Genomic DNA, 26,582 nt, shown 5'->3' with positions numbered 1-26,582 from the left:
TGAACCCGGAACCTTCTGAACTGAAACCAAGCGCATTAACCACTTGGCCACCACCCCCTTTTAATTAAAAAAAAAAAAAAAATTCAAAAATAAAGAAAAAACACGTTTTTCTTGTTTTTCATGTTGGGGTGTTGTAGAATTTTGAGGAAAAGTTCATTTACTCCATTTTGGAATAAGGCTGCTGTAACATAAAATGTGGAAAATGAAGTGCTGTGAATACTTTCTTACTTTCTGTGAACACTACATATAGCAGTAATGTCTAGAAAATAAATCAATTTAACAATACATTTTCAACATTAGTAACATGTATCTGCAGTCGCAAAGGTGGCTGCTGTGGCTGTGACGTCAACTCAGGTACTGCAGGTTGCTCAATTTCAAAGTGCCCACCGCCCCCCAAGCTAGAGGTCAGAATCTCTGAACTTCTGAGGGCTCTGAAAGCAATTCTTTTTAAAAACAAAACAGGGATGCAGTTATCACTGGAGGGTAAATAAATTATCCTGCTAGATGCACTTCTTGCTAAACGCATGACAAATTAACTTTCACCAGACAAATAAATCACTGCTCATATCAAGATGTTTGATTTGAACATTCTGATGTAACAACATAGAAACATTTCCTACGAACATTAGAGGTTCAACTTTCAATCATTGTGTGGTTTTTGCTTCTACCTTGAGAGAAAAGTGCAAACACTAACAGTGAGATGGCATTACTGAATAAATGATCTTTGTACAATAGGTCCTGAAGTACTGATTTACACTGTGAAACCCCCAAAATAAAAATATAAAAGTTGCATTACTACTACATGTGGATATTTATACTGCATCTTCTCCTATGATTCCATTTAACTTCAGAAGGTTTCTGAGGCCTGTAGGCTCAAAGCAAGAAACAACCAGAATTCTTTTTTTAATTCAAAACATCTCTTTACAAAGTTGTGTACATACACCACAATATTTACACGGAGGTCACTGAACAGCATTTTTCCACATTACGAGAAAACAGAAATGACACAAACGTACGTTGAAGAACACAAGCAGCTGATTCATCAGTTTGAAGGTCCAGTCCATACGTCCTTGATCTTATCTCGGTAATTCACGTTTCTACATTTTACACTTATTTTGTAAACACTTGACATTTTTAAGCATACACAGCAGATTTTGCATGATAATGATTGACCTTATGCTGAAACCAGAGGAACCAGATCATGTCCATTATTCATATTTTATCTGCAGTTATTCTGTTGATTATTTGATCAGTCTGTCAACTGTCAGAAAACTGAAATGCAGACAAAGGTCCCAGCGTTCAAGGTGACATCTTCAACTTTCCTTTGTTTAAAATAGTCACATTACACACAGATGGAGAGCAACCCTCTTCTTACAGCAGCTGGAACCACTAAACAAATGGTAAATGGACTGCATTTATATAACGCTTTTCCATCTGCATCAGATGCTCAAAGTGCTTTACAACAATGCCTCACATTCACCGTGATGTGAGGGTGCTGCCATTCAAGGCACTCACTACACACCAGGTTCAAGAGGGGATTAAAGACCTTGCCCAAGGATCCTTAATGATTTTCCAGTTCAGGCTGGGATTTGAACCAAGGATCTTCTGGTCTCACGCCCAACACCTTAACCACTAGCTCATCACCTCCCCTAACTAACTGCTATCTCTACTTGACATACAACTTAAATACTGTCATTCCAGAACTGCTGGCTGCTGGGAAAACAAAAATCAATAAACAAAAACATCCAGCATCGTCTTCCTGTTTGTGGCATGAAGTGATTGAGGGGGGGGGAAAAAAAAAAAAAAAAAACTGAATCAGAGGGTCAGAGTGGAAAATACTTCTCATCAACAGTGGGTCCAGAACAGACAAGTCAGCTTCAAAATGTAAGTTTCACTTTAAGGCAGTCATGTGGCACATGATTGAAGGGAGGTGAATGATTCCTGTTCTGGTTTCAACCTTCATTTTGTCTCGTCTTCCATTCGAGATGCTCACAGATGACTGTCTCTGGTCAAATGTGTCCATACAGCCTTCAGTCGGAGTCGCTGCTGCTGCTGGATGAATCGGTGGACATCGCCTCCACGTCGTCCTCGTTCTCTTTGTTGTGACCCGGAGGCTCCAGGCCAAAGTCATTGCCATGGTGAGGAGGCAGCATCCCCACAGAGGCGTCCGAGGACTGCCAGGGGTAGTGCGGCGTCAGAACATCTGAGGGAAGCGAGGACAGACGTGGTTACTGTGTGAAGCGCTGTAGCACTGAGGACATGACGCGTTCGTATGAATGACTTTGTTTCAAAGAGGAATTTCTCCAAAATAAATGCTTCAGTTTTTACAAAATCTCTTGTAAATGTCGCATCCAACCCATACAGTCAGGTCCGTGGACAGTGACGACTTTGGGACTTTTGACCATGTACACCAAATCCTTAAGAGTTAATGACCCTCCCCACTCCCAAATACCCCTTGAATTAAACCTAAACATCTACACATTTCAGCTGTGTCGTGGTGGCGTACAGAGGCAACATTATTAGAAAATAATAAGTGTCACGGCCCAAATATTCAAGAACCTGACCAGATAATTAAACTTCATTGGCAGATCTATGAATGGGGTCAAACAAATAAACATGAAAAAGTTAATAAATGTCATTAAAAACAGTGGAAACACATTAACATATGATTCAATTATTAACACAATAACACAAATAAAACACCAGCCATGAAAGGCAGCATTTGTTCTTTAACACTTAATACAGAAAAATTGTTAAGTTATTGTGAATAGTTTTTCTCTCTCTCTCTCTCACTCACACACACACACACACACACCTCCCAAAAGCAAACTGTGCATATGATAAGCTCATTTGATGACAAGCTAAATAATCGTCATACGTTGTTAAAACCATAACGGTATGCAACCAGTCAGCCATACGACCTTTAACCTTTGGATCAACTTACCTGGCAACCGCCCGGCAGCCAGCGCATCACCCGGCAGATGACCGTTCACACCATTGGTTGGCAGGTTGGCCATGTGACCCAACATCCCACTGCGCATTTCCAGGTCTGTGGGATAAGGCCTGCGTGGATCACCTGAAAAATAAAAAGAAATTTATACAAATATTTATTTTCATTTTGATAATTACAACCAAAATCTTTAAAAAGTATCTAAATATTAGGAGATTTCATAAATATCTATAAAAAAAGCCAAAACAACAACAACAAAAAATTTATAATACAGAAATGCTGAATTTGTGATACGCATGTTCATACATGCACTAAATACTCGGTTGGGTTTCAATTTGAATTAATTCCTGCTGAGTGCAGCCTTGGCGTGGAGACGATCAACCTGCAGGACTTCTGAGGTCTTATGGACGTCCAGGTTGCTTTGATGGAAGCCTTCAGCTCGTTTGCATTGCTGGTCTTCTGTCTCTTGTCATCTTTATCTCTTGACAACAGCCCATAGAGAACCGGCGAGGTATTGTCTATGTGGCCATTCAAGAACAGTAACTCCCTGGACACCAAAACAGTTCCAAGGAGTTTTGGTGCTGTGGGCCAAGAGCCAAGTCCTGCTGGAAAAGGACATCAGTGTCTCCATCAAGTGCTCCAAAATGTCCTAGTAGAGGGCTGTGTTGGCTTTGGACTTGATGTGACACAGTGGAACAACACCAGCAGGTGACACGAGGCCGTCAGCAGTGACCTTCTGTGGTTGACCCTCTTTGTCGAGGGGCGTGTCTTCGGGACAACTGTTCAGTCTGCTGTTTTCCCCATGACTGTGGTTGTATGTACTGAACCGCTTATTCGTAGGATTTATACTGCAAAATAGTGAGTTACTCAAACTTACAATGAAATGTAATATTCTGTGATTTTTTTTTTTCTGCAGGCCATATTTATAAAAAAAAAAAAAAAAAAAAAAAAACTGTTTGTGAAATAACTTAGAAAAAAATATTGAAACTTTCCACAATACTCTGAGTGTGCATTTCACAAAATTAGAATGCTACAAACATATTCGTCAACCAAAGAAATCTCATGGAATTGGGCAGGTGGTGCAGATGGTAAATGAGTTTTTCACTTCCTTGCTCGGTTTGCAGACAGTCACTGCGAGCAACATCTACCAGCTCTGCAAATACTAGTAACCCATTACACACTATTTCACACATTAAAAACACTGTTGCAACATGTCCACAGACAGCAGCAGGACAATTCTGTGTGTACAACTTATTTAATGGGACACAAAAAAGACAGAAGTCCTTAAAATAAAAAAAGAACTCCAGCTTTCACCATTTTTGATGGGCTCAATCGAGCTAAGGAGCTGGAATTCTGATGTCAGAGGTCATTCTAATTGAAACTTCCTCTGAGTACAACTGGGTCACACCAACAACCTGAAACAAATACTGTTAAGGACATGAGCGAACGCATTTTAAATGCAGTGGTGGGCACAGTTCCAATAACCGCTAATTAGCAAAGCTAAGTTTTTTTGGTTAGCAGATTATCTTTTCAGGTAATTTTGAAAACCATCAGTGGATTAATTACCTTCTGCTAAATTTAGTTCCGCTAACATTTCTTTGCTGGCATAGTGAGTTAGACCGAATGGTCAAAAATGTTTGTAAACCCTAAAACCAAACATTAATTCCTGTCTGTTGGGTGTTTTGCAACAGCCAGGCTGCCGTAAGGAACTCCGCCCTCCCCCAGCAGAAGGAGGCGGTGCGACTTGGAGAGAGGAGAAGAAAAAAAAAAATACATCATTTACTTTCAACATGCAGCAACTCAGACAGCGGCAGAAGAGGTAAATCACGTCGTTTTCACTCATGGTCACAACCTACATTCCTTGAACTATAAAAACACAACAAATCTGTAACACTCTTAAACAAACATGTACTACAGTAATAATAATAAAAAAATAAAAACACCAAACTCCCATAATGCATTGCTGCCTTGCATTATGATTGACAGTGTAGTGTGTCTGCTTTAAAAGACAGCGTATACATGCAAACCTTTACTTTATGTGAAAAGACACTTATTTATGGAGTTAAATTTGTCTCATTAATAGATGGCAGTAGATGGCAGTGTTCTATGCATTTTGACAGGGGGTGGGGGGGGATAAGACAAGCCTGATTTCCCATAATGCCTTTTGGTGCTTGTGTCAGTTTAACTCAGACTTTTATTCTTTCTTCTTCATTACTTTAAAAGTGCAATATTTTCACTTTGTAAAAATGACAGAGTTGTTGTTAATGTGTTGATAAAGTGTTCGGAATTAGTCTGTTTATAAATGAAACCATGAGTGAAAGTGCCTTGCGTTTGATCTACACTACCACCGTGAAAGGTAAGTGAGACGTCTTTGCAGCAGCTGACAGGGTGTTTAAAGACAAGTGCTGCATAGAATTTACTCAGATGTCTGTGCGGTGCTAAAAGCTGCTGACAGTGTGCCAAGTCAATACTGAAAGTTTTAGGTTAGCTGTAACTTGCGCCAATTTTTTTTTTTTTTGGGGGGGGGGGGGGGGGGTATCGGTTTAGCACTATAAAAGTTACATTTTCAGTTAGCGGATTAGTGGTCGAAGCTAAGTTTTTAGCTGTTAGCTGTGCCCACCGCTGTTTAAGTGGAGGGCTGCAACTGACGTTTAGTCAAAGTAATTTTGAAAACAATATTAAATTATAGCAACAAACTTGCAGTGATGCCTGTGCTCGTCTTTTTGCTGAAATCCACAAGTACAAGAAAAATACATAATCTATGAACCGAGTGTCAATAATCAATCAACTGCACATGTGGAACAAACACTCCCATCATGAAGAAGGACTGCATGTCTACAGTGCTGTTCCATGTGAAGGATCTTCAAAGTGCTTCACAAAGTTGCCTCACATTTGATTCTCAGCAGAGGCCAGGACCCATTTTTAGAGCTGGGTGGACTGAGACAATGCAGATTAACAGACAGGCAGTATGAGCGGGATTCAAACCTAGGTCCACCTATTGTGTTATTCCTAATACAGCATCTTTGTAGCTAACATTAGCAGAGTTAGAATTAGCTGTGTGCTAATACAGCTGGTTTGCATCTATGATGTTACAGCCTGAAACCAATTCTAAGTCTAAAATAAATCTTTAAATCAAGATACATTTAGGTTTTTTTTTTGGGGGGGGGGGTCCACTTAACAGCCAAACACACTGTCTCACCAGGTACCCAGTTGAGCGGGGCGCACACAGCGTTACTGGCACTGATCCTGTGAGCGTATTTGATGATTTCTTCAGAAGAGATGCTTCCTGCAGAATTAAATCTGAGTTAGTGGACAACAACAGCTGCAAAGGGAACGTGTACATGTGTGTGCATGAATCACCTTTCCGGGCTTTCTCAATGGACTTGAGTTTTTCTTTTGCCTGGTAAACAGCAGTGGCCTTCAAACACAATGAAAACATACAGATGATGGCAGATGAAATTTTGGAACATTTTGTGCAGAAAAAGAAACAAACTAATCATCTAATTAGATAATTAAATTAATTGATAATGAAAAAAAAAAAGACTTCTGTGCTCCAGCTTGTGAAATATGAGAATATGGTTATTTTTCCCTGCTTTATATGACTGTTACTGAATATGTTGTAAATATGACAATGTAACCACCACAGATTTACTAGATAGGGTCGAGCTGTACAAAAGGCCTGCCCGAGCAGATCGCAACCCCGCCATCTTGGAAGATTGAAGCGCTGCAACTGTCAGTGGAAAATGCATGCTCTGCGCTTGTAATCACTGTCGATTCTCTGACCGACTTCTCCGCTGTTATTTACATTTAAGACGTGAAAACTTGTGCTTAGGTCCATTCAGATACATAGAATCAATTTCTGAAGTCAGATTTATCATAACTGTTGATTGTTTCTCCCTATAAGGCTGCGAATGGAGCATAAAGTGGGGCTCCTGACAACAGAAAACATGTCAACAGTCAACTCTCTGGCTGATTCCTCTTTTTTTCCCCCTCTGTGCTTTGACAGCGAAGGATTAGAACGAAATCATCCTGTGCTGGACCGCAGCCCCCAGCCGACCACGCCCATCGCACGCCAAGGAAGGGCAACCACGTGGAGTGTGTGGGTGCCGGAGCCCCCACCCAACTGGCAGCTGTGCTCGAGCACCCGACTGCCGAGATCTCCGAACCGGCCGGCAACGCCGTTCATGAGCTCCTCGTCCTTACAGACAGCCATCTGCAGTTGACGGGGAATGATACGAGTCTTCCCACTGACCCGAGCAGCGCCGCCAGCCAGCTTGAGTTTCCCAGCTGCAAGACACTCAAGCACAGCTGCCAGGCAAACAGCAGACGGTGCACAGCCCACAGCATATGGTGGACACGGCCAACTGGACACTGCAATCCAGCACAGGAGGAGCAAGCCTTCACCTTGGCACTGGCTTTACCGCCTCTTTTGCCTCTTCTGCGCATGATTTCATTCTAATCCTTCACTGTCAAAGCACAGAGGAAAAAAAAAAAGAGGAATCAGCCAAAGAGGTGACAGATTACATGAGTTTTCTATTATCAGGAGCCCCACTTTAAGCTCCATTCACAGCCTTATAGAGAGAAACAACAGTTATGATAAATCTGACTTCAGAAATCTAATCTACATATCTGAATTGACCTAAGCACAAGTTTTCACATCTTAAATGTAAATAACAGCGGAGAGGTCAGCAGAGAATCGACAGTGATTACAAGCTCAGAGCATGCATTTTCCACTGACACCTACAGCGCTTCAACCTTCTAAGATGGGCGGCTCAGCGCTCCAGGTCACGTGACCAAAATACCTGTCTATTATGGAATGTCTATGGTAACCGCGAGCATCAGTAAACAGTCTGTAGCAGGTTAAATTTATTGTCTATGATCATAAAGTACATTTTATTTATCAACTCATGATGCACAAATACTCTAACTAAAGAAACCTACTAAAATAGTGAGTTGTTATTATTTATACCCCTGTTACACAGGGACGGAGTCCGTTCTGCGGCCCTTGTGCGGTCATGGAATCACAGAGCACACTGCAGGATGCCGAAAAGCTGCACAGCTGCCACGAGGACCTTACAAGGCGCGCTCAGTATCCACTCACAAACCACCTTCATCACCGTAAAGTATGAAGCTGCACCAGACATCTGCAGAAGGTTGGCCAAGTCTAGAGGACTCACAAATACCTCACAGAGACCGCCCGACAGGTGCACAATCAGGGCTGTGTGCCGTGATTTTTATGAACACAGCTCATTTTATAAAGTGCCATTATAAAGCGGAAACTGAGTTCCTTGTCAGCTGATGTCAGCCGGGTTCATCAGAATGTTTTGTGCGTGTTCAAATCTGAGCGGAGATCAGGCAGAGAGCTTTGTCTACTACTTTCCCCGCAGCTGATGCTTTATTCTGGGCTTCTGAAAGCTCCAATGTCAATTCAGCACAAGTGGATATGGAGCACAGCTCCGGCTGCCACCGAAAGCACACGTCATGTCAGACAAGTTATCTGTGACCCGATTATGGTCATGACAACATGTAGTATTAACTAAAAGGCTGTCACAATGAGACAAAATGAGCTAATTATTAAATGAAATATGACGTAATGCTTATAGATCACAGAAAACCCCTCAAAATCCATCATATATGTCAAAAACCGGTAAATCTCTGTGGAAATGTGACATCATCTGTAGCGCACAAACTTTGTGGGAGACAACAACACGCACAAGGGCTGCTGAAGTGGTGACACAGCAAGGTGTGTCCACGCCCCCTCTGCAGATCGGGTACGTTTTGAGCCGCACAACTGCCACCATCCTGTGTAACGGACCCCTTAGGGGATTTTATGCACTTCCTTAATTTAATAAATTAAAATAATTAACCCCCTCCTACCAGGATGTGTTCTGCTTCCTTCAGTTGTTTCTGGAGCTGCTGGATGTCTCTGTCTCTCTTCTCCACCTCCTTCTCCAGGAGCTGCATCTCCTGGTGCACCTTCCCCTGCTGCTGCGCCACCCCCATCAGCTCCTGGAACTCTCGGTCCCTCTGCACCAGCAGCTCCAAGATCTAAACCACGGCACACATACACACAAAATCGGTCCAGCTCTACTCAAATGTGGGTTACTTCCACTGGTGGGCATCACTGAAACAATTCATTCTCTTATTCCTTGTTGCTGATTCATGTAACAGCAGGTTTATGTTTGAAATGCATCGCCCCTCTCTCCACATGTACACAATTACTGTAATTTCGGAGTATAAGTCACGTTATATCTGTATTTTCAACTTTAATTTTGGGTTTTTGTGCACTGTATTTGTTATTACTGTCATTTATTATTGCAATTTGTTTTGTTTAGTGTTTTGATTCCTTGGAAAGTTCTACACAAAATAAAACCCTTCTCTATATGAACAAACTGACACACAGAAGAGGGAAAAAAATTAAGACAAGTAATGTCTGCATGCCCTTTTGCAAGATAACCCGCGCATTATTGAACAGATTTCTATGAAATTTGGTCAACAGATAGATAATGTTCTGGGAAATAATTCAGTTTTAGAGGTGATGTGGAACACATGCTGGGACTGAGAGCGAGAAGAATGCTTGGCACACAGCAACATTTAAGGCAAAAAGTTGTGAGAGTATGTTGATGAAATTTGTGAAGCTGATGCAGAATTTCCAAGAAAATAAGGAATTTTATTTTAAATGTGATCCTAAACATACTATGTTGCGTTGACCGGAGGTGTGCGCTCTCCGAGTGCCTTCTGTTTTTTTATAATGCCTCTTGACATTCAAATGCTACATAAGTTCCAAGTGTTAACATTAACGGATGAAAGGATTACTATGGTCTAATTTCGTAATCACCTGACTGGACTAAATAATAACCATCATCATCACAACTCTCCTTTGGCTCGACAATAGCACTGGTCCGATGGCCCGGTGGTCTTTTTTTTTTTACACGTTCCGGGCCAGTGAAGTTCATATTTCACTCGTCCGTACGGGCTAGTAAGAATTAAAATCGCTTTGGGCAAATTTATTAGTCTAATGCCGCGTTCACACCGGGCGTGATCAGACGCTATAAATTTGCGGGGGTCGCGTGGCAACGGACGCGCCTCCTTCGCCCGGTGTGTCGCTCTGCTTTTGCTGCGAAAATTCTTCCCGGTGCGTCATCAAATAGGAGGAGCTTCCATTCAGCTCACCGGCTCCGGTTGTCAGTCAAGTTAACATGACGGACCTTGATCACACGGAGCGAGTTGTTGTGGAACGCTGACAAACGTCATGAGACGTTCCCAATTCAGTATCATTATTTGCTGCAGGAGCTGTGTCTCGATGACGGCTGCTTTCAGCGGTCCTTCCGCCTCTGCGGGACCCAGTTCGAGGACCAGCTGTCCCGTTCACGCGCGCACAAGTGAACAATAAAAAGAAAAAGAAAGAAACTCTGTTTCCTGCTGTGTGGCTGCAGCTCGCTCTTCCCCCAAAAAGTCTGTCACAATTGTGTTTAGAAACCATTCACCATTTGTTTTATTATACATCTGTGTAGGTAATTAATAAAATATTCTCCACAGACCAATTGCTCGCGCACGTAAATAAGAAGAGAAAGAAACTCCGCTCCCGCTGCTGTGGGGCTGCTGCTCGCTCCAAAAACTCTTGTCATAATTGTGAAATAAAGGACAAGAGAGACATAAGTCCTGCTCACAGGCTGCTACCAGAGACAGGACATGTTGCGCCACTTCGCAATGTTCCTAACATTGACGAAATGCAGACGAACTTCGTCTGCAGGAGCATCTTCTGATGTGGCGTGAATTTCGCTTCAACATCGAAGCATCATTTTCGCTTAAACAAGATCGAGCGCAGTGAATATTATAAATTTCTTGAAACCTCCTGCCCCTGGGCAGAAACCAGGGAAGCAAAGGAAAGAACAGCTATCACCCTCAAAACAAGCACAGAAGAGGAAGGCTGCTGATGCTGAACATGAGAAGAAAAGGGTGAGGAAAACTTGGCAAGCTTCCTGGAAGAAAAGATGGCCATGGCGGGAGCGTGATGAGGAGAGCGAGGTTGTCTTCTGTGGAACTTGTAGGGCCATGCCAGAATATCCGGGCCAGTAACTTTCAAATTCTACTGGCCCTGTGGGCCAGTGCATAAATTGCCTTACTGTCAAGCCCTGTCTCCAGCTGACAGATTTGATTACGATGACTGAAATATCGGTTTCATTCTGTTACCTGTGAGTCCTCTCCGGGTTGCGGCAGTTTCTGTGTTCTGGACAGAGCGAGCATCTCGATCAGCTCCCTGAAAACAAAAACACTCATTATCCATCTTTGACAGTTTATCGGTGGAACTTTCTCTCCAACTCCTGACAAGAACAAGTTTCCAGAGAGGTGGAGCGTTTGGGTTCAGTTAAACATATAAAAACAACACAAAATGAACCAACCAGGTGACGACACATTCCAGCACATTGGGACATTTGTGTTTCATCTAGTTCCTCAGCTGCTGTAATCAGAATATGTATTACTTTCATTGTTATTTTAAACCCACCAAGATGTTCAATGTGTGGTCGCTCAGTGATGTCATGAACCGTACTCGAAGCATGACGAACAGGATGGAACTGATTTTAACGTGTTCCCTGAGTACAGTTAGACATTAATGTGACGCACACACACACAAATTCTGGGTGTGATTTTTGAGTCCTTGTTTTTGACCTGGATATCACAGTTGTGACTAAGACAGCCCACTTTTCATTTCACTGTAAAAATCAGACCCACCTATAAATGATGTAAAAACACTGATTCATGCCTGTTTGTGCGTCTTCCATAACCGATTCCGGTAACATATTTTTTTCTGGTCTGCCACATAAAATGTGACATTTCTTCAGACTATTCAAAATACAGCAGCTCAGACAGTGAGATGATTCAGAGATTTAATCCCATTACTCCAGTGCTCGGTTCCTGTTTATCAGATTTTAAAGTGCTGTTACTGATACAGAATCCTATACAGCTGAACCAAGTCAGCCATGTGTACCTGCTCATGCCCTATGGTCACAGGGGGCATGGCCTGCTGTGTCTACCAAATGTAAAAAAAACAAAACAAAAAAAAAAAAAACACAGAAGGTCACAGAGCACAGACTGATGTGCTCTCTCTCTCTCTCTCTCTCTTCAGAACTGACAACACCACTGACTGATCCTGAGCCAGCATCACCAAGGTGCCAGACTGACCTTGGGATGCCACGCCTGTCCGGAGATCCTGGCCTGCAGCCTATGGTGATGGAAATTATACAAGCGAAGCTCACTCTTATGGTAGAGGAAGCCACAAACCAAAAACGGCACAAAAAACTCTGCCCACGCCACACAAAGCAGCCACAAACTGGACATCACTGTCATAAATAACCGTAAAAAGCCACAAATCGATGGTAGATGAAGCCACAACCCGCAAATGGAACAAAAAAAAAAAAAAAAATTGCCCACGGTACATGAAGCAGCCACAAACCAGAAAACACAGATGGTAGGTTCTGCAACAATTATTCAATTTTAAATTATTATTTGAAGATATATACACAGACAGTGAAGCGCTTCAGTCATTAATGTCAGCAACATCGAACATATAATGTGTGAAATACTAAGTGTTCCAGTACTTTTGGAGGGTACTGTACCTTAACCTTATGATGAGTGCAAAATGTAAGTGGCATTATTACTGTTTAAGAATGTTTAATTTTCCCTGTTGCTGCACTTTGTGTGAAATCATAGTGACATCTTATATCATACTGATATGACAATATTGCAATATGATAATTTGCCCATACTGTACAGCCCTACTGTCAACTAGCTGAAAACTTTGAATATTAATTTACATCTACATAAAAAAAAATGCTGAAAGTGGCAGAGGGTTCAGAGGGCTTTAATTAGGGGGTCTGGGGGGTGGAGCACCTCCCGAGGCTGAAAGGCCAAAAAAAAAAAAAAAAAAAAGCTTAAAAAGGCAAACTGAAATGCAAAAAAAGAAAAATATTTAAAATGCGAGGGGTCTGCAGGGCGGAGCTCCCCCAGAAGCTGAAAGGCAAAAAAAAAGAAAAATATTTAAAAGGCGGTGGGTCTGGGGTGGAGCCCCCCCAAGAAGCTGAAAGGTTTTAGCCATGCTCAATAAATAAATAAATAAATAAATAAAAGTCGAAGGACCTAAATGACATGGTGAGATGCTGAAGAGCTTTGCTCGTTCATGTCCGCGACATATACATATTATAGTAGCGACCCAAGATGGACTCTACAGTATTTTCAATTAAGGACTCTGTTTTTGTTGCTCTTCTGTTTTTAAACAAACATTTGTACAATCTGTAAAAACCTTGTAACTGTTGGAATGGCCTAAGCAGTGGGTCACCCCTCTGAGTCTGGTCCGCTTGAGGTTTCTTCCTCAACATTGTCAGAGAGAGTGTTTTCTTACCACTGTCACCTGTGTACTTGCTCAGGGGGGTTGGTAAGCTTAGACCTTACTCATATGAAGTGCCTTGAGACAGCTTTTTTATGATTTGGCGCTATACAAATAAAATTAATTAAATTGAAGCGGTCAAGTTAAATTGTATGTATGTTATTAATGCATATACACTGGCAAGTGCATTGAATTGTATTAAATAAATCAATTCTGTTCAATCTGAAATTTAAATTATTTGAAAGTGCTATATAAATATTTCCTCTTTTATAAACTGTGTCTGTCAAATCTGTAAAAAATAAAACAATCTACCTCAGCCAATAGCCAATCAGCGTAGAAATGCACGGCTACGTCAACTGGTCGCTCATCTGAACAAAACAAACCAAAATGGTGGAAAACGCTCTGAAACAGCTTATTTCTGTATAAATCGAATATCCTTCTCATATATTTTGTAAAAGTTAGCAAGAAATAAACACTTAGAAATCTAAAAACTGTTTTTGAAACCATTTCCAAGACTTCTTACGGATGTTAACGGGCATGCCCCATGTACACGCAAAATGCAAGGTCAAGTAGACGGTGTTAAAAAGAAAAGAAAACATTTGCTATAGAATTCCCTCAGGTAAGTATGATCTCATCATTAAAATGCGCTATAATTTTGCAGCACATTTTAAACATAAACCGAAAAGATAGTCAATTTTGTGAAATTTGAAAAGGCTGTAGTGTGCACCTTAATCTGTGGAATTAAAAACTAATTTAAAAAGCAATATAGTTGTTTATAATGACAAATTAAAGCAGGCTGGTTTTGCCATGCTGAATACAATGCGCAAAATACATAGAAATCAGATCTGGGTAGTAATTTAAGTAAAACTTTGTTCTTGCTTTCATTTTGGACTGTATGAATTCTAATGGATATTTTATAGAACTGTGATGCCAGTAGGGATTAAGAATACTTTTTATTTTTAGAAACATCTGTACAAAAAGCCCGTAAACCTAATCATTACGAGCTAAAAGCTTAGCGCTAACACGCTGCTAGCAGAATATCACAAATATCGACATAAAACCACTTCAAAATCCTAAACTCATCTACGTTCGTTAAGAAAACACTGCATGATAGTTTGCTTCACCTGGACAGAACCTCCAAATCACCCAACACACTGAGAAGCCGCTCTTTAGTCGATTTCTCCAACAACACCGCCATAGCTAGCAAGGTTGCTACCGCTTCTGCGCATTTTCCAGAAGTGACGTAATTTTAAGCGAGCTTTTTCGTGAACGTGTTACCATACTACATCCGGCGGAAATCGGTTAGCGCTACAAATCAGGAAGTAAATTTGAAGTACGTCAAGAGACTCTTATTTTGTAATCCGGCTGTCTTGTGTTTGTATGACTGTGGTTAACTTGACGTGTGACGCTGTTGCTTCTCCATAGCATCCCGAAGTCAAAGCAGAAGAGAAACTATATATAACTTCTGATCAAAAGGTTTCTGTTTGTGGTTTTAAAGCTTTTTGCAGTGAGGAGTTGTTTCGGCGTTTATTTCAGGATGGTGAAAGTATCTTTCAACTCTGTACTGGCCCAGAAAGATGTGAAAAAGGACGCGGAAAACCTTATTGCTGAGGACGACAAACAAGTGAGTAGAAAATGGCTAATCTGAGCTCAGACCAGACCGACAAGCTTCCGACACAAACACACACAAAACTACTTTAAAGTGTCCTAAAAACTTCTGTATTCTTAAAAGTCCTCACACTCTTCTACAGCGGATTTTTATCGTGTTTTGGAAACGATTGTAACTTGTGAATTCTAATGCTGAAGAGTTGATTAATCGGTTATCAGTCAATCAACAGTATCCTTCGTAGTTTAAGAAACCCGGGTTTTATTTGAAAAGAAAAAAAGTATTGTTTGACCTCAGTTATTTCTCTCGTAATTACGATATATACGTCATAATTGCAATATATTAATTTTTACACAGTCACAAGAGCTAATAAGGCACAATTCTAACATACTCATTCTAATAAAGTTCCTCATAAGTACGAGGCAAAAGTCTTAGGAAATAAGTGTAACTTATTTGAAATGTAGTGATAATAATAATATTTCTATAACACAAGGAGGTGCAAGTGTTTATTTGTGGCCCAGAACCACATAATTAGAGCCCGACTGATATGGATTTTTTGATGCCGATAACGATATTTGGATGAAAAAATGCCGATAATCGATAAATCGGCTGATTTGCAGATTGCCGAAATCAGCCGATATTATTAGGGCCCGAGTAGGCAACGTCCTACGAGGACCCTATTGTAATTGCGCTGTTTATTATTATTATTAGGGCCCGAGTAGGCAACGTCCTACGAGGACCCTATTGTAATTACGCTGTTTTTTATTAGGGCCCGAGTAGGCAACGTCCTACGAGGACCCTATTGTAATTGCGCTGTTTATTATTATTATTAGGGCCCGAGTAGGCAACGTCCTACGAGGACCCTATTGTAATTACGCTGTTTTTTATTAGGGCCCGAGTAGGCAACGTCCTACGAGGACCCTATTGTAATTGCGCTGTTTATTATTATTATTATTATTATTATTGCCACTTTTGAAATCGAAATTTCGGCCTCTTCCCATGCTCAAAAACTCACCAAACTTTCCAAAGTCGTCCGGCCGGATCCGAAATTCGATATTTTGGAGGCGTCTCACATGGTCGCAGAAAAATCGTGAAATAGCGCCCCCTAGAAATTTTCAAAAACCCCTCCGCATTGGGCTTTTTTCATCGTAGCCTAATGAAATTCAGTACACATATTTACCATGCCAGGACGCACGAAAAAGTCTCTTACTGTCATGGTGAAATATCGACAGGAAGTTGGCCATTTTGATTTTAAGTTTCGATTTTGAGCAAATTTTTGCCATTTTTTACCTTTTCCACTACTTACATTTGAACAAACTCGTCCTAGGGATTTCATCCGATCGTCTTCAAATTTGGTCAAAATCATCACAACACAATGGTGATCAAAAGTTATCAAAAGATTCTAATTAAGTCAAAAGGCGTGGCTGCTAGGGGTCGTCAAACTTTGGCGAGCTTTTCGGAGCACGCCATTTCACTTCGAACAGCTGTCACGCCCACATACTTCATCGTAGATCCTTCAAACTTGCTGGACATGATGAGGGCTCCGCCCTGAACGTCTACATATCTTAAGTTCCCACCTGCGCCATAGCGCCCCCCGGTGGTGGCGGGAAATGTCCTATTTTTACTTTAAGAGGTCCTGATGTCACATACTTAACCCAATCAACTTCATTCCACTTCTAAAACATGCAGAACAACTTGGTTGAACATAGGCGATGAACGCCGTGAAGTTACAAGTAACTGCGTCCATGTGGCGGCGTGCCGAATATTGCCCATTCGCCATGAAATTATGTTCTTCCTTTTGACAGCTTTAATTTTGTCACATCATCATGAAAATTGATACACAGGTCGAGCACGACAACCTCTTACAATTCAAAGGGGCGTTGCCCATGGGCGGGGCAAAATGCCTCAATAGCGCCCCCTTGAATCTTTCAAAACCCCCTCCCCATAGGGGTTTTTTTGGAGTAGGGAGATGAAAATTGGTACACATGTGTGACTTGCATAGACGTACAAAAAAGTCTCTTGCACCATGGGTCTACTCCAAACAGGAAGTCGGCCATTTTGAATTTTCTTCTCATTTTGGCGTGATTTCCACATGTTGTATTTGAACGAACTCCTCCTAGGGATTTTGTCCAATGCACTTCAAATTTCTTCCACATCACCCACAGACGATACTGACCAAAAGTTATCGAAAGCTTTTCTTTATGTCAAAGGGTGTGGCTGCTATGGCGCCCTTCGCCATGGAACATTATACTTAAACAGCTACTGATTTCACATGCTTAACCCAATCAACTTCCTTCCACTTCTAAAACATGCAGAACAACTTGGTGAACATAGGCAATGATCGCCGTGAACTTACCAGTAACGGCTTCTGTGTGGTGGCGTACCGAATATCGCCCCTTCGCCATGAAATTACGTTCTTCTTTTTGACGGCTTTAATTTTGTCATATCATCATGAAAATTGATACACAGGTCAATCATGACAACCTCCTACAATTCATAGGTGCCTCGCCCATGGGCGGGTCAAAGTGCCTCAATAGCGCCCCCTTGAAAATTTCAAAAACCCCTCCCCATAGGGGTTTTTTTTGGAGTATGGAGATGAAAATTCGTATACTTGTATGACTTGCATAGACGTACAAAAAAGTCTCTTGCACCATGAGTCTACTCCAAACAGGAAGTCGGCCATTTTGAATTTTCTTCTCATTTTGAAATGATTTCCACATGTTGTATTTGAACGAACTCCTCCTAGGGATTTTGTCCAATGCACTTCAAATTTCTTTGACAACATCCAAAGATGATACTGACCAAAAGTTATCGAAAGCTTTTCTCTATGTTGAAGGGTGTGGCCGCTATGGTGCCGCCATTTTGACCCTTTGCCATGGAACATCAAGTCATGATAACTCCTTCATGCTTTGCCTGATTGACTTGAAACTTCACATGTATGATGACGGTTGGCCCCTGAACACACCCAGCCCCTCTGTTTGTACACTGAGCGCCCCCTAGTGGATGAACAATTAACATGTCATAACTCCTTGATGCATTGTGTGATTTGTTTAAAATTTTAACTGTGGGATAAGTGGTTGCCCCTGTACACACATGCCGACATCTGGTCACAAGGGAACACACTGCCCTGGGTAGGCGGTCGCACGGAACGAGGGCCTGTATATGACTGCTTGCAGTCCTAGTTATTATTAGGGCCCGAGTAGGCAACGTCCTATGAGGACCCTATTGTAATTGCGCTGTTTATTATTACACTCAACAAAAATGTAAACGCAACACTTTTGGTTTTGCTCCCATTTTGTATGAGATGAACTCAAAGATCTAAAACTTTTTCCACATACACAATATCACCATTTCCCTCAAATATTGTTCACAAACCAGTCTAAATCTGTGATAGTGAGCACTTCTCCTTTGCTGAGATAATCCATCCCACCTCACAGGTGTGCCATATCAAGATGCTGATGAGACACCATGATTAGTGCACAGGTGTGCCTTAGACTGTCCACAATAAAAGGCCACTCTGAAAGGTGCAGTTTTGTTTTATTGGGGGGGATACCAGTCAGTATCTGGTGTGACCACCATTTGCCTCATGCAGTGCAACACATTTCCTTCGCATAGAGTTGATCAGGTTGTCAATTGTGGCCTGTGGAATGTTGTTCCACACCTCTTCAATGGCTGTGCGAAGTTGCTGGATATTGGCAGGAACTGGTACATGCTGTCGTATACGCCGGTCCAGAGCATCCCAAACATGCTCAATGGGTGACATGTCCGGTGAGTATGCCGGCCATGCAAGAACTGGGACATTTTCAGCTTCCAAGAATTGTGTACAGATCCTTGCAACATGGGGCCGTGCATTATCCTGCTGCAACATGAGGTGATGTTCTTGGATGTATGGCACAACAATGGGCCTCAGGATCTCATCACGGTATCTCTGTGCATTCAAAATGCCATCAATAAAATGCACCTGTGTTCTTCATCCATAACAGACGCCTGCCCATACCATAACCCCACCGCCACCATGGGCCACTCGATCCACAACATTAACATCAGAAAACCGCTCACCCACACGACGACACACACGCTGTCTGCCATCTGCCCTGAACAGTGTGAACCGGGATTCATCCGTGAAGAGAACACCTCTCCAACGTGCCAAACGCCAGCGAATGTGAGCATTTGCCCACTCAAGTCGGTTACGACGACGAACTGGAGTAAGGTCGAGACCCCAATGAGGACGACGAGCATGCAGATGAGCTTCCCTGAGACGGTTTCTGACAGTTTGTGCAGAAATTCTTTGGTTATGCAAACCGATTGTTTCAGCAGCTGTCCGAGCGGCTGGTCTCAGACGATCTTGGAGGTGAACATGCTGGATGTGGAGGTCCTGGGCTGGTGTGGTTACACATGGTCTGCGGTTGTGAGGCTGGTTGGATGTACTGCCAAATTCTCTGAAACGCCTTTGGAGACGGCTTATGGTAGAGAAATGAACATTCAATACACGAGCAACAGCTCTGGTTGACATTCCTGCTGTCAGCATGCCAATTGCATGCTCCCTCAAATCTTGCGACATCTGTGGGATTGTGCTGTGTGATAAAACTGCACCTTACAGAGTGGCCTTTTATTGTGGGCAGTCTAAGGCACACCTGTGCACTAATCATGGTGTCTAATCAGCATCTTGATATGGCACACCTGTGAGGTGGGATGGATTATCTCAGCAAAGGAGAAGTGCTCACTATCACAGATATAGACTGGTTTGTGAACACAATTTGATGGAAATGGTGATATTGTGTATGTGGAAAAAGTTTTAGATCTTTGAGTTCATCTCATACAAAATGGGAGCAAAACCAAAAGTGTTGCATTTATATTTTTGTTGAGTATTATTATTATTATTTATTATTATTGTTATTATTATTATTCTCACTTTTGAAATCGAAATTTTGGCCTCTTCCCATGCTCAAAAACTCACCAAACTTTCCAAAGTCGTCCGGCCGGATCCGAAATTCGATATTTTGGGGGCGTCGCACATGGCTGCAGAAAAATTGCAAAATAGCGCCCCCTAGAAATTTTCAAAAACCCCTCATTGGGCTTTTTTCATTGTAGCCTCACGAAATTCGGTACACATATTTACCATGCCAGGACGCACAAAAAAGTCTCTTACTGTCATGGTGAAATATTGACAGGAAGTCGGCCATTTTGATTTTAAGTTTCGATTTTGAGCAAAGTTTTGCCATTTTTGGCCATTTCCACTACTTACATTTGAACGAACTCGTCCTAGGAATTTCATCCGATTGTCTTCAAATTTGGTCAAAATCATCACAACACAATGGTGATCAAAAGTTATCAAAAGATTCTAATTAAGTCAAAAGGCGTGGCTGCTAGGGGTCGTCAAACTTTGGCGAGCTTTTCGGAGCACGCCATTTCACTTCGAACGGCTGTCACGCCCACATATTTCATCGTAGATCCTTCAAACTTGCTGGACATGATGAGGGCTCCACCCTGAACGTCTACATATCTTAAGTTCCCACCTGCGCCATAGCGCCCCCCGGTGGTGGTGGTAAATGTCCTATTTTACTTTAAGAGGTCCTAATGTCACATACTTAACCCAATCAACTTCATTCCACTTCTAAAACATGCAGAACAACTTGGTTGAACATAGGCGATGAACGCCGTGAAGTTACGAGTAACTGCGTCCGTGTGGCGGCGTGACGAATATTGCCCATTCGCCATGAAATTATGTTCTTCCTTTTGACAACTTTAATTTCGTCACATCATCATGAAAATTGATACACAGGTCGAGCACGACAACCTCTTACAATTCATATGGGCGTCGCCCATGGGCGGGGCAAAATGCCTCAATAGCGCCCCCTTGAAACTTTCAAAAACCCCTCCCCATAGGGTTTTTTTTTTTTGGCGTATGGAGATGAAAATTGGTACACGTGTGACTTGCATAGACGTACAAAAAAGTCTCTTGCACCATGAGTCTACTCCAAACAGGAAGCCGGCCATTTTGAATTTTCTTGTCATTTTGGCGTGATTTCCACATGTATTTGAACGAACTCCTCCTAGAGATTTTGTCCAATGCACTTAAAATTTCTTCCAGATCACCCAGAGACGATACTGACCAAAAGTTATCGAAAGCTTTTCTCTATGTTGAAAGGTGTGGCCGCTATGGCGCCGCCATTTTGACCCTTCGCCATGGAACATTATACTTAAACAGGTACTGATGTCACGTAGTTAACCCCATCAACTTCTTTCCACTTCTAAAACATGCAGAACAAGTTGATGAACATAGGCGATGATCACCGTGAAGTTATGAGTAACGGCGTCTGTTTGGCGGCGTGCCGAATATCGCCCCTTCGCCATGACATTACGTTCTTCCTTTTGACTGCTTTAATTTTGTCATATCATCATGAAAATTGATACACAGGTCAAGCACGACAACCTCTTACAATTCATAGGGGTGTCGCCCATGGGTGGGGCAAAATGCCTCAATAGCGCCCCCTTGAAACTTTCAAAGACCCCTCCCCATAGGGGTTTTTTTGGAGTAGGGAGATGAAAATTGGTACACATGTGTGACTTGCATAGACATACAAAAAAGTCTCTTGCACCATGGGTCTACTCCAAACAGGAAGTCGGCCATTTTTAATTTTCTTGTCATTTTGGGGTGACTTCCACACGTTGTGTTTGAATGAACTCCTCATAGGGATTTTGTCCAATGCACTTCAAATTTCTTTAACAGCATCCACACATGATACTAACCAAAAGTTATTGAAAGCTTTTCTCTATGTCGAAGGGTGTGGCCGCTATGGTGCCGCCATTTTTACCCTTCGCCATGGAACATCAAGTCATGATAACTCCTTCATGCTTTGCCTGATTGACTTGAAACTTCACATGTATGTTGATGGTTTGCCCCTCAACACACCTGGCCCCTCTGTTTGTACATTGAGTGCCCCCTAGTGGATGAACCATCAACATGTCTTAACTCCTTAATGCATTGTGTGATTTGCTTGAAATTTGAACTGTGGGATGAGTGGTTGCCCCTGTACGCACATGCCCACATCTGGTCACAAGGGAACACAGTGCCCTGGGTAGTCGGTTGCGCGGAACGAGGGCCCGTATATGACTGCTTGCAGTCCTCGTTATTATTATTTTTTAAATGAATAAAATGTTCTTTTTTGGACCCTTAACAAAGAAGGTATGAGCTAAAAGCTGAAGCTTTGTCCTCATATTGATTAACTTTATAACACAGAAGAATTTTCAAGTTCAAAAAATGCAATCAAGAATTAAACCTTTGTGAAATTAGCAAATACATATTCTTAAAAAGAATTGTGAAATACATTTGATCTTGTACCTCTTGTTGCTGCAACTTATATATAGGTTTGGGATAAGGATATAAAGATCCTTATAAACTTACTTGTATGCTTTTGTCAGCCAATCAGTGCAGTGTGACGGCGAACTACGGGGGCCGGTGATGAACTCATTTAAGCAGGGGTGTAAGCAGCTCTCGGTTGAATGGAGTCAGAGCTCCATCTACTGGACAAACAGTGCAAGGACATTTTACATTGCCGACACAAACATTATTTCAGTAACTGTTCTGTTTATGAGAAATTATCGGCATTCTGTCGGCAACATTTCGGCCGATAGTGAGTACTTTGAAAAGGGCTTATATCGGCCAATATATCGGTCGGGCTCTACACATAATAAACATAAGTAGGAAAAAATGGATATATAAAAGATATATGACGTAATATGGAAATATTGTTCACAGTAATAAAAGTCAATGGTCATGCAATACATAAAACAATGTTGTATAAAAGAATCATATTCTTTTTTTGCAGAGAATACACCATAGTTTAGTTTATTCAAAGTTGTCATCATGAACTTGAACTTATTTATTTGGCACACAACTCATCAATAACAAAAACTATACAAGACAATTCCACAGTGACGTGTGACCAAAAAAGGGGGTGAGCAGAAGCAAAGCTTATAAACGCCCACCCCATATATACATTCATACATATATACACATTACCTACCCCTTTCATTCTTATTCTTCACCATATTAAGAATGAACCTCTGACTTAAAACCAGGTCTGTACTTGTGTTTGAACAGGACTACAGTTTGTGACACAAGAGGTTGCAAGCATTTTAATTTGCAACATTATATCTTCTAATTAGTGTGAAAGAAAAAAGTGACATGAAGAGTATATTTATTTACTTGTCAGTTTAAGAGAGATAAAAGTGGCTCCATAGAATTATAATACACAAACTATTTGAAGAGAATTTCCAGTTGCACACACAAGCAGTGGATCCATTGCAAGTCCAGATATGTACAACATGGCTATTCTTTTTAACACTTCAGGTTGCCGGACACATTACATGAGGTTATTGTTACACATTGACTGATGGAGCTGCTAGTACAATCACAATGACCTTAAATTAGGTTGCCATCAAAACTGTAATGCAAAGGTAAGCGGCTACCTGCACATATGGACTCTGGTATGTTGTATAAAATGGAAGATGTTACAGCAGCAATATAGATAGTTGGGAGCCTTCACTGGTGGATTTATAAACAATTATATAATTTACAGTATTGTAACGTAATTTTCTATTTTTGAGTTTAGCTACTTCCTCATATTTGAATTTGTCCAAGCATATCATTTTTAATGTTTTAATCAACATTAAATCAAGCCTACTGCAGTACATATTTCAAAATAGATTTCAGTTTATCTCTTAAGAAAAAAAACTTTTTTTTAATTTATTAACTTATTTTTTATTATTATATTATTAATGTATCAGCTTAGTTGTCAGAAAAAAAAAATGCTGTGCTTTTAGAAGTCATTATGTTTGGCTTCTCCACTACCTGTTAAAGAGATCAGGCTGCTACTTTGAATAGTCATGCCTTTTTAAATTGTTCAATATTATTAGTATATGTATGATATCATTCATTACCATAAATCAGGTCAAACTTTTAAATCATTAACTTTAATTTTAGTGTCAGGACATCTATTAAATCTGAACGCCAGGCTTATGATAGTTTAATGTGATTCCTCAATAATATTTGTAGTGTACCAGTAGATTTGAGAATGCACACTGAGTCGCTGGTTATTTCTGCTTTTTAAAGCTGATCAGGATATTAATCTGCTCAGGCCTGTTTTCGGTCTCTGGGTAAAGTCAAGGTCAAAGCTGGTCTGTGGCTCTGCTTGTTGAGTTTGGATCCCAATTTGAATGGAACTGCTGTGTTTCTGTTTTTAGTTCATTCGGCAGGCTGACAGACAGTCTGGTTTCTTCAGAAGTTTAGTTCTTGGTAAACAAGTTTGTATAGGTGTTGGGAAACACTGGTTGTCTTTCCCCACAACATGAACATTTTAGTGTCACTTCTGCACCAAAGCTCAGTTCCTTTCTGTATTGTGCATGTACTTTTGCTTTTCATTGTCTGTGTGGGTTTTGCCTCCCACCATCAAACACCCATATTGGGTACATGCTTCTTCCATTCCCCCTGAGTAAGGCAGTATTTGTAGTAGGGGTGGAATGATTTAGCCAAAGCCTGAGTAATTTATTGATCTCAGCTATGTATGAATTGGGTCAAGTGCAGCTGTCGTTAATCAAGCACAGAAATTCTGCTGTCCCACCCACAGTCAATGCAAATAGCTCTGCTTTTTATCAGCAGGTCAGTTTTCAAGAAATAAAACAGTCTGCATTGTATTTTAATTTTAGCTTAAACTATAGTCACATCAAAATACCTGAACAGCCAAATATGTGTGCAGCTGTGGGCCAAATGAAAAATCATCTGCAGACATTTAATGTCATACCGGCAACATTAAATAATTAATACCTCTAGGGCTGAAACGATTAGTCGAGTAACTCGAATAATTTGATTACAAAAAAATGTATGAGTGAAATTCTGTGCCTCAGAGCTCTGTTTAACTTTGTAGTACATATACCAGGCCTGTGTGTGGCACTGTAACATCCCCCCCCCAAAAAAAAATCAGAAGACTAGAGCATACGCATAAAAGCTAATCAGTATAGCACCAAAAGCTACGGCTTTCCAACGTGACACACAGAGTAAAATAATGCCTTTTAACCCTCTGGGGCTGACGCCGTTGTATACGACGGCTAAGACCAAGCTTTACTAAATTATAAATACCTTTTTAATGATATGAGATAGAAACATACTTTTTTGCTGAAAAATGTGCATTTGTGTTTATTGTTTGAAACTTTTTGTTGTCCAGTCTTTCACACAAGCTCTCAAATTACCCTTATAAAGTGTCAAAACAGTTGTTTATTATAGTTTGCTGTGTGTTTTGAATAAATGTGTGTGGAAAATTATTTTTCGCTTTATTTTTTCCTTGCCTATTTTTGATTGTAAACCTTTATTACACTTATAAAACACAACAAAAACATATATATTCTGAAAGCACAGATTGTCCTGAAAAAAAAGTCATAAAACCTGATTGTGGGATGCAGGGAGAGCTGTTAACAGCAATAATAAAACATTTACGCCAGGCGAGTGAACTGTCCAAAAAATGCCCTCGGACCCCAGAGGGTTAAGAGAAAGAGAGTCCACATTGATCATCTGAAATAGACTTACTGCGCATTTAAAGCGAAGCAGTGCCTTTGTCTATTTTTAAATTTCACTTATGAAAATAGGTTGAAGGAACTTGGACTTAGTACACTAGAAAATAGAAGAGTTCATGGGGAACTTATTGAAGCTTACAAAATTATTATAAAAATTATAATCAATTTTTTTCTCACGCTGTAATAAATGTTCACCTTCTAACTCTGGAGGAGATATAACATGGAACTTGTGTCAGGCCGTGACAGCATTAATAAACATGAATCTCACCTCCAACAGTGGTCCAGGAGTGTTTCACAGCACCGACGTGGACCTGAAGCCAGGACAGCAGCCTGCGGTTAGAATCCTCTCACCCAAAAGAAAAAAATTAATTCCATGTGATAATCCAACCATTGTGATGTCCAGAGTTGTGTTGTGCTCCTGAAGTGGGCAAACAGGAAAAAAGAAAGTTCCCTGGAAAGGCGCTCTGTCTGAAGCAGGGGACTGCATGGCCCAACTGCCAGCAAACTTTGGAGTGAAGCTGTCCAGTGTCCCATGAGCACTTAGTGGCCCATGCAGTATTATACATACAAACACACACTCGGCTGAGTGATAATTACTGCCCCATGCATGTGTGTGGAGCGCATGTGCGCGTGAGGAAAACAGCGCTCCGGTCTGCCATCCAGACATTTGGAGATCGGGCAGTCTGCAGCGCTTCTTATGGCCAGCTGACAGCAATCTGTGTTGTCTACATACACACTCTGGTTGCAATCTGACAGGTGTGGACAGGGCGTTCTGTCTGCGCTCTGACATTGCTGACCACGCCTCTTTTCCTCCCGACAGCGTTGGATTATAGCACTATTTGCCGTGTCGGGCATGGTTCCGGCACAATCTTGCTATGTGTGACCGGGACTTTATGGTTTTTAATATTATTATTATTATTGTAATGGTTTTTAACTTTTGATGTGTGCTTTTATGTACTATCTGTACAAACGTTTTTAATCATACAATAAATGTTAGCATATTAATTGAGAAATAAAAATAATGTATTGAGTGAAAACATAATCGATAGGTTAATCGATTAAAAAAATTTGTG

At 41.1% G+C, this 26,582-nt stretch overlaps 3 protein-coding genes across 3 annotated transcripts in view; 2 read left to right on the top strand and 1 right to left on the bottom strand.

Annotated features, from left to right (window-relative positions):
- Nucleotides 1–26,582, top strand: part of LOC117525103 (serine/threonine-protein kinase Nek5-like) — a 138,617-nt gene that overhangs the window by 10,696 nt on the left and 101,339 nt on the right. The window lies entirely within an intron of this gene.
- Nucleotides 1,545–14,532, bottom strand: med4 (mediator complex subunit 4). The gene is made up of 7 exons (XM_034186957.1): nt 14,459–14,532; nt 11,144–11,210; nt 8,828–8,998; nt 6,311–6,368; nt 6,150–6,236; nt 2,945–3,076; nt 1,545–2,203 (listed from the first exon to the last, which is right to left on the bottom strand). Exons 1-7 carry the CDS (start codon nt 14,530–14,532, stop codon nt 2,031–2,033), a joined length of 762 nt encoding a protein of 253 aa, XP_034042848.1. The 3' UTR covers nt 1,545–2,030.
- itm2bb (integral membrane protein 2Bb) overlaps nt 14,709–26,582 on the top strand; it is a 65,690-nt gene continuing 53,816 nt past the window's right edge. The window contains 1 exon segment of the mRNA XM_034186956.1: nt 14,709–14,958. Within this exon segment, the coding sequence (XP_034042847.1) occupies nt 14,872–14,958 (87 nt within the window). The 5' untranslated portion in view covers nt 14,709–14,871.

Source organism: Thalassophryne amazonica, chromosome 14 (assembly GCF_902500255.1).
Source record: "Thalassophryne amazonica chromosome 14, fThaAma1.1, whole genome shotgun sequence".
In the NCBI taxonomy this organism is placed as follows: Eukaryota; Metazoa; Chordata; class Actinopteri; order Batrachoidiformes; family Batrachoididae; genus Thalassophryne; species Thalassophryne amazonica.
Note: the sequence above shows the minus strand (reverse complement) of the source record. Positions and strands in the feature narration are given on the sequence as shown.